Source organism: Aphanomyces astaci (genome assembly GCF_000520075.1).
Source record: "Aphanomyces astaci strain APO3 unplaced genomic scaffold supercont1.47, whole genome shotgun sequence".
NCBI lineage: Eukaryota > Oomycota > Saprolegniomycetes > Saprolegniales > Verrucalvaceae > Aphanomyces > Aphanomyces astaci.
In genome coordinates this window covers 28,267-37,044 of record NW_009798310.1, presented here as the reverse complement: position 1 = coordinate 37,044, position 8,778 = coordinate 28,267, and the positions used below count along the sequence as shown (strand labels likewise).

At 43.3% G+C, this 8,778-nt stretch overlaps 1 protein-coding gene and 1 pseudogene across 3 annotated transcripts; one reads left to right on the top strand and one right to left on the bottom strand.

Annotated features, from left to right (window-relative positions):
• Nucleotides 1–1,532: 1,532 nt before the first annotated feature.
• On the bottom strand, nucleotides 1,533–3,714 carry H257_13252. 2 transcript variants are annotated; one of them, XM_009840716.1, is made up of 11 exons: nucleotides 3,577–3,714; nucleotides 3,457–3,525; nucleotides 3,272–3,406; nucleotides 3,122–3,190; nucleotides 2,949–3,011; nucleotides 2,737–2,871; nucleotides 2,617–2,679; nucleotides 2,482–2,544; nucleotides 2,345–2,413; nucleotides 2,130–2,198; nucleotides 1,533–2,071 (listed from the first exon to the last, which is right to left on the bottom strand). In XM_009840716.1, the coding sequence occupies exons 1-11, from the start codon at nucleotides 3,675–3,677 to the stop codon at nucleotides 1,612–1,614; spliced, it is 1,296 nt and encodes a 431-aa protein (XP_009839018.1). In that variant the 5' UTR covers nucleotides 3,678–3,714; the 3' UTR covers nucleotides 1,533–1,611. The 2 variants fall into 2 exon arrangements, with proteins under 2 accessions (XP_009839018.1, XP_009839017.1); XM_009840715.1 differs by lacking the exon at nucleotides 3,122–3,190.
• A 4,083-nt stretch (nucleotides 3,715–7,797) lies between these two features.
• Nucleotides 7,798–7,869, top strand: H257_13251 (annotated as a pseudogene). The gene has a single exon. The product of its transcript is annotated as a tRNA-OTHER (tRNA).
• Nucleotides 7,870–8,778: the final 909 nt, after the last annotated feature.

Below are 8,778 nucleotides of genomic sequence, written 5' to 3'. Positions count from 1 at the left end.
TGAATGCGATCGACATCCCCCTGAAGGTATGTGACACCGGTTCTTATCGTCGCAGTGTCTCGGATGATACCTTGAATTTCATGTGAAGAACCACATCTCGAACACTCCCGAGGGTAGTTTCAAGGCGGGATTGTGCTGCGTGATGGTTTGAAGCAGTGTCATGATGCCTTCAATAGCTCCAACAGACTGCATGATTAATATGATCTGCGGGGAGCATTAGCCGGTCGTTGGAAGGTACTGGTACAAGTATGTGTCCCTGGTGTTGGGCTAGATACAGTATTCACGACGGTGATCTTGTTGCTTCGCATAGCGACACTTCCGAGTTGTTTCCTGACACTGCCGCATATAAATGCGCTGAGTTTTACGAAAAAAACAGATACTTGTACCAGGTTTTGCATGCCCGTTTCGTTCCCCTTGCTCAGCAAGTACTTAACCACCTCCATGTGGCCATTCTCGGACGCCCAATGCAGTGCAGTTCCCCTCCTCGAGTTCAAAGGCAATGTCCAAGCTTCCATGGATCGAGACCCAATGGAGAGAGTACGACTACTCTATTTCCAAGCTGAGCTCACCGATGACTGAAAGACTGGTATTGTCCTTTTACCCAAAGTTTGGACTTAATATTGAAAAATAATGTATATTACTACTCCGGAGTATTAATAGTAACAAAAAGATAATAATATTAAGGTTACAGTCTTGGCGTACACTAACTGTAAACTCGTACTATCAACTATTCGTAACACATACTCGTAGTATTCCGGAGTACTACGAAGGTGCTATGCTCCAAAAATTGAAAACGAAGTGGAATGGACTCTGCACATTTTCGGACATGGCATGCCAACGATCAAAGTGAAGTGGACAGAACTCACGAGCTGACTTGCAGCCGCTGCTTCTGGAGCAAATGCAAACCCTCAAGTTCAGAGTTCTGTTGAAATTTGACCAATGTATTCAACACATTGTGGGGAAAATGAGATTTGGAAGGAGATATTGCATGATTATTGTGTCGATGGAATCCGAATTCCGGAGTCAGAATCCATTTTTGCACCAAACATGGCCTAAGTGTTTGGAGGGTTTTTTGAAATCTCCAAAGTGGTTTTAGTTTAGTTCATAGCCGAGCTGCGTAGGTATGTCTTCTAACGTTAATAATATTGTCCTTTTACCCAAAATTTCGACTAACCGTTAGCGTTAGTGTGCTTCTTCGTCATCAGATTGTTTGTTCTGAATTTTGTACTGCGTAGTAGTACGTAAAAAAGTTGTTCTGTGGTGGTTGTAATCACACTAACAGTTAATACGTGTACTAATTAGAAGCTGGATGCTGATTTCCTGCGATCTGATTGGCTAAATGCTTCAGCCGATTCATCTGCACATGTGTCGTGAATTCATATTCCTTGTTCCTGTCGCACCAGTTTAGAATAAGCACAACAACCCAATACCATCCAACTTTTACCATCGTTCCATATCTAAATTCCAAAACGTGTCTATTCGATAACACGATAGGGACATTTACGCTAACACGTGAGCAACAACACATGACAAGACAAACGAGTAAGTTATTATTATGTTTTATCCAATATACATACAGTATATGGAACTTACAGCCGCCGTCGATAGTATTTACGAGCCGTCTGGCACGACACACACACTGATGTCTTTCACCTGCTTGATCACCCCGCTTTCGGCGGCACATGCGGGGTCGGCCGTGGCAGCATCGACAGTCCATCCCAATTTAAAAAAGCTGTAGCTTCTCATCAACGAATCCAACGACTTGAAAGCTTTCTCGTCCAACACAAACGACTTGAGCACGGCGGGACTGGTTTGCCAAACGCTGCCATCCATCACTGTCACCCGGGATACGCGCTCCAGTGGGTTTTCGTTGACGTTAAAGTGCTTGGGAAGCGACAAGTTTTCGAGCACCGTGAGCTGGTTTCTAGCTACGTTTGTCTCGGGCGGGAACGTGACTTTTTTAGGTAACGCACTAAGCTGGTTGCCGTCCAGCATGATGGAGCCATTAATTTGGCCAAGCCAAGAGTTACATTTTGGCGGCAACGACGTCAAGTTGTTGTTGGAGAGGCGTCTACAATCGGATGAGAATTTATTCACGCTGGGGGTGGGGGTGCAGAAGTTAGTTGTACAAGATGTGAAAATCCTTGGGTAGCACGAGATCCGATGGAAGGGACTTGAGGTGGTTATTGGCGAGTTCTCTACCAAAGAATCGGACATGAGGAGTTGTATATATCGGAAGGATATATATACATATATATATATATATAGAGAGAGAGAGAGAGATGGGTATAGAAAATAATATATAGATAGCAAATATGGGTTGTATGGGTCATTTTCAACATACAGTACGCCCAACTTGGGGAATCGGTTTAGGTGGGCCGGCAACACCTTGATCTTATTGTACGACAACGACCTAAACATTATCGTTTGGTTTACATTTGAAGACATATATATATCGAAAATGAGAAGAATTTGACATACAAGGATTGAAGATCTGACGGGAGCTTTTTGGGGAAAGACTTAATTTTGTTTTTGTTCAAGTGCCTATATATATGAATAATCCCAGAGGCCATTAGAGTTGGTGTACGACCACCCGTTTATCCAAATGGATCGTACAACTGTCGAAGGCCTTCGGGAAACGTAGACGGGACGTATTTCAGCTCGGTGTTGTCCATGTGCCTATCGCCAAAGCCGTGAATCATCATACAATTGTAGGGTCGTACAAGGAGGTCGTACAGTTCTTTCAGTCCATCAGGCCACGTCTGACTGAGCGACATTCTTTGTAACGCGTTCCCAGACACCGTCAGGGTTTCCAATGCTTTTGGCCACTGGCAAGCTTGAATAGAAGTCAAGCGGTTGCCGCCGTAGTTGCTGTCGTCGTAGCATACAAACAAATATATGCGAACGTTTACAAGTGCAAAGGGCAATCTCAACAAGGCGAAACGTACAGGGTAGAAATCGACTCGGGTAAGTCGGAGACACATTCTGTCAATTTGTTGTCTGACAACGACCTATACAAATCAGTCAATCATACATGTAGCGCTCCCACGTTGAATTATATATAAAGTATTTCGAGACTTTTGGAATAAATATATATATATATATGTTGGAAAGCACGTACAACGATGCTAGCCCCGCCGGCCATTTGATATCTTGAGGAATGTTCGTTAACGCATTCCGAGACAGGTCGCTACGACGATATACCAAGTACAGTAAATTCGTGATTTTAGATATATTAGTGTAATAATAAGCACATATCACGATCACTTACATCGATTTGAGGGTAGATGGCCATTGGAAGCCATACGGAAACGCTGATAAATTCACGCGGTTAAGCGCAAACTTCTGCAGGCTTTTGGGTAGGACGACCCCGTCCAAGGTAAGATTCGACGAAAACTCAATCGTTCTATAGGGGATTGTTCTGAACGTCATGATCACATCGCAAGTACAACGCACGTGAGGTTCGAGTCACTGCCATGGCGGACTTCGATGTATCGCTGAGTTCCTGTTGTCAGGGTCGTTTCACTAGAAGGAACAAGTGCGTCAGTTGTCTACCACCACCACGAATCATCCTACATGGACGTGATGTTGGGTAGCGCAAGCACGGACGTCCATGTATCGTCCGCAGCGGCAACGGTGGCGACGGCGGCGGCAATAGTCTGCCACACTCGGAGCATGGCAAATGCAAAGTGCGCATTTGCAACTCGAATGGCTTGACCCGATTGGCTTCTACACGATTTGACATGACTCTACTAGTTCGTGATTCCCGGACACTATGACCAATCAAATCACTCCTAGTCACCGGAATATTTTTGCTTTTGGCCCGGACGTCGAATACAGTACCTCCTATCATAATAGTAGGGTCTCCGTAAATAAATAATTCGACCAATAAGCGTTGAGTAAAAACATAATGTCCGGAGACAATCAGGACTGTGCACGCCTTTATGACACTTTTGGTCAATCTACTTCGAACTGGCCCTCATTTGAAGAACGTGAACAATTCCCTGATTAAAACAGTACTACTGTTCCTATTCTCAGAAATCAGTAGTACGGTTTTTTACTACTCGAAGAACGACAACGAGACAGAGTTGTACTGAACCAGGTGTTTGTAGCATCTCTACCCCCGCTTCAGTACCGTACCTATGAAAATGTCAGTGAAATCTGATCACAACAGGTCCAAAAGCGGTGGTACCTTGAAAACTATTCAGGCATGCGCATTGGCCTAAATCCACCACAGGGCTTAGATTTCATTGGATAGAAATTATTAACGCATGGTGATTGGGTATTTCTGTCCAATTAGAGACAACTAGGTACACACCCGTCATTGGCCTATAGTATGTTCCAAACCGATACAGTACTAACGTTTGTACAGGTCCAACCGGAGAAATCATAGGTCATGTGAAGCGGGTGCTCGGAAATGATTGGTCGAATTAAAATGAACAAAGCTTGATTGGACAAATAGAAATGTAAGCCAATTAGGACTCAAAATACAGGAGCATGAGGTAACAATATTACCCAACCATAACCCTCAGGTAATTGCCAACAACATCCCTCCAGCTGAGCTCGTCATCGTTGTCATGTACTCAACCCCGGTGGTGGTTTCACGGCAAAGTCTTTCAATCCTGAGATGCCAGCCAACTCCAAATCTCGGGCCACTTCAACTTCCAAAAATGTCGCATGCGCATGGAATTAATCCCTATACCGGTACCGATAGTCGGCCACAACACGTTTGCAGACAATCATTTCGTCCACAACTTCCAAATTGTATTGGATGTTCTGATACATTAAATTTTTATTTGTCCATATGGTTTTACAATTAAATATTACTACTAACTGTAAGTGTACGTACTATTAATACTCCGGAGTACGTAGCAGTACGTAGCTTACTATTTAAAGTGTCTAAATTAGTGAATTATATGTAGCTTTGTATTGCCGAGTTTCTTCAACTTGCCCATTTCTTCATGGTTCGTTCAACCGAGCACAAACCGAGCCGATACATCTGATTGGCTAATATCCACTTCGCCCTTTCAGGTAGAAAATCGAAATGTATTGTAGCCAATCAGCGACACGTAATTTCGGTTTGACTACTGGGAGAGATTGGTGCCCAGTTCGCTCGGCGAGATTCGATTGAACGGGGTCCGGAAATTCGTACCGAATCTCCAATATTACACTTGACTCTGTAAATAGCAAACAGTATATACTAGTAGGCTGCAATTGCTCTGATTAGGTGTATTTATGGTATTAATAGAAAAAATGACCGACTTCTCGTCTCTGATACATCTAGGATATGATAACGCTCAAAACATTTGACGATATCATGCACATACTAAAATCTATCAATCATTTCAGGACGTTCGGCCAAATTCGACGATGTTTATCGTGTCCGAATAATGCTGGTTTGACGATGTTTATCGTCCCAAATCAAGGTAAAAATGTATGTTTCATGCCATTAACCGGATCATAGGTCGATTGTAAATACCCTAAACAGACAAGTGGCCAATACCTTTCGAATTCAATTTTATAGGTATAAAACTGTTTTATACAAACAAATCAAAATTAGGAGGGTCACAAAAACAACCGGAGTATAATTATGGCAAAAAGAAATGGTCGAAGCTAGGCTCGAAACGTGGACTATGTATGTCGTCTGCAACTTGGAATCAAACCGACACACTAGCGATGCACCTTGCTCTATAATGGTATTTAACTGTTATAGTACAAGATTCGTGGCAACCGATTCAAACTGGGGACACCTACATGTAGGACCGTGCTGTGGAAGTACAGTAAGCTCACATGTTTGCCGCCCTAGTGTGAACCCTTAACAGAGCAGGAGTCATTACAGTACTACCTGTACTAACGTTACCTGTAGAATATGTGGTGGTAGTCACATCGACTATGGAATAGATATGCTTACAGTAGTATGATAAGCATTGAAAGCTGACGTTGGGGAGGGCACTCGATTGACTACAAGTGGAGTCCATTTGCCTGTTTAGTTTGCCCCTGTGTCGAAGTACAGTTTGGGCTTAACGCGTTAATAGAGATGTTTAATATAGGGTAAGTTCTGCTTGGTGGGCATACGATGATTAGGTTTTACTCAGCTTGTCGATTCCTACCACCTTTACTAGCTTAAATTGAGCGTGATGGTTGTCCCAACTACGTGGTACTGGTTAGCTAGGCGTTAGCTGTGACCATGTTAGTGTTAATATTGTGTTGACGTGTGCAGATTTCTAACTAAATTATTCTTGATACTACACTGGTATGACATCCATGCGCAAATACTTTGTGGCCACGATTAGGCTCCCTACTGAGCATTGCAACGGTCTCAGATTCGGTGCCACCACGTTAGATTTGACAGTTGACGTTCGATTTAGATTTTACGACTCAAGCAACCTGCGATCTGTAGATTTTACTTGTCGTGTTTTAAGTTATCAAAGTGCTCGAATAGTAGCGCTGCACCATTTTAACCATGAACTCAGTGAGTTGTGCAGACAAGGTCAGGTTTGTGTACTACCGGTATATTTAATTGGTGCTGTCAAGCAGTTCACAGTAAACGTAATCCTAAAGTTGCACTTGCTAAACGTTTCGCAATACTGGTATGCTACGAATTGTAGCCATCGGATTTGACTACATGTAGGGTGTGTTCGTTTATATAACCCAGTAAATTACTCGTCAGAGAAAGCTTAGATAAGATTGCCAACAAACTCGGGTGCTACAAATACTTCCCACAATACGGGTATTCGCGGCGATGATTGTCAAGAAGAATTACGACTGCAGTGTTAGAATTATGTGTCGCGCACTAGTGGTAGAAATGTTGCACTAGTTTACCTGGTAGAAATGTTGCTACATGTAACAGCATTATTGATTGAAATTACCACGTACTAGGTATTAAGAATTGTGTATACCTTGGTCGAGACGTTACCAATAGCGTAGATAAGAAATGGAATAACGGACGAAGGAATATCTAACTAGCATAATTGGTGGAGTGCATAGAAGCAGGACTGCTTGAAAATTACGGTAGCTATGCATAGTGGACCTCAAAGGCGAGGTAGCTTGGTTACGAAACTTCACATGTAGCGTCAACACCGACTACCGGTAAGACTACTGGTACGTAGAAGGTTCCCGACCTGCACTACATAGCTGATGTGAGGTTATTCGGGATGGGGCACTACTAAAGGGTCAATCCATTCCATCAGATAGATTACTCTGCGCACATGGGATCACATATTACACGCAAAATATTTCCCTTGTTTTGGTCTTCATCATTGCAGCAAGCAACTATTACAGCACTATAATTCCTGTCAGTGCTAGCTCGATGAATATATTTCATTATTCACCCTGTCGCAGCAATGAATCCGCTGCTTTCAAACGAGTTTTGTTGAACACTAGTTGTTGAACCACCTTTTTGAATGCTGTGAATCTGCTTATTTCATGCACTCGCTACTTACAATGAGCACATAACGCTCACATAAACAACTGGCAGAACGAACCACCACTAGCCTTAACGACTTGGACGCTCACACTCTGCAAGTGATCAGCCTCCTACAGCACGCTGACGAATCGCCAGAGACCCTAGCATGTATTCATTCCTTCGACACAGCCAAGAGACAGCAACGTCCGCGCCAAGCTGCTGTGTGCGCTACTGTATCACGCAGCAACACACATAGCATGTCTTGGACGTTGCTGCCTCGTTGGAAGTTGGCAAGGTTGGCTGCCATGTTTGGGCGACCTTTCCAAATCTGGGTATCATTCGATATTATGATGAAGCTATATATCATAATGACCCCAGTGTGAAAAAAACGTGTCAGCACAGCCTAACGGTAAAGTTTGGAGCTTTCATGCCTGAGGTTGCGAGTTCAAATCCCGCCGTCGACTCAACTTTTACTTCGAAATACTTTTATCATTGTGAGTTTGCAGTACAGCATTGAAGGTTGAGTTTGTCCTACAATTCTACAGGTATCACCACCAGCTAGATGAAAAATGGATTCAAATCGGAGGCACAAACTTTAATTCACACTGGTAGTGGTGATAAATCGACGAAGTCGCTGTGTATACGGTCATCATGGTGGCTGCATGGTCTACCTTCGTCCCAATCATCGTATATCCCTATTGACTAAATGCCCCAAAAGTTTGAATTGCCCTATTTCATTGTGTCTCATGGTGAATCTATCCAAGATATTGTAAACAACGTCATTTTTGCATTATTCGTACACGTTAAACGACGGGGGTTTCGTGCTGACGAGGTGAATCATTTCCGTTCGGAGGTAGTACTTGACTACTGGTAGCGGGGCAAGCGAGTATCAAACTCCACACGATCTCAGCATGGCGGCGGCAACGGACCAAGGTGAAAAGCGTTCATCGACCGAAATTAAACCACAGAAACTTTTTCATTAACGTTACTTATTCATTCCACGTGATTTTTGTACGGCCCGCCTACATAGCGGTAGTTAGTGTACTACCTCTGACTAACCCTGAAAAACGTTCAACAAATCTGAATACCGTTCAGCCAAGACTGACAACCGTTCAAACTAATAAACTCTAGTTAGATGAGGCATAATTTTTGTACTCTGACCACCTCAACTCATACTAGGGGTTAAGCGTATCTCCGTGGTTAGCTAACCACTGGTGATGCGCTTAACCCTGGGGATTTAGCATTATACTTCGAAGTATGTGCACGCGGGGGTAGGACGAAGTCCCGGAGTTACGGGAAGAAAATTTGCTTGAACGGTTTTCAGTCTTGGCTGAATGGTATCCAGATTTATTGAACGTTTTCCCTTAGTTTCC

Bases quoted from the DNA above. Each gene is read 5' to 3' on its own strand.
- H257_13252 (XM_009840716.1), bottom strand. From the start codon at position 3,677: ATGCTCCGAGTGTGGCAGACTATTGCCGCCGCCGTCGCCACCGTTGCC. The intron at 3,526-3,576 runs GTAGGATGATTC...TGTTCCTTCTAG, and splicing joins CTACCCAACATCACGTCCAT to TGAAACGACCCTGACAACAG. The intron at 3,407-3,456 runs GTGCGTTGTACT...AATCCCCTATAG, and splicing joins GGCAGTGACTCGAACCTCAC to AACGATTGAGTTTTCGTCGA.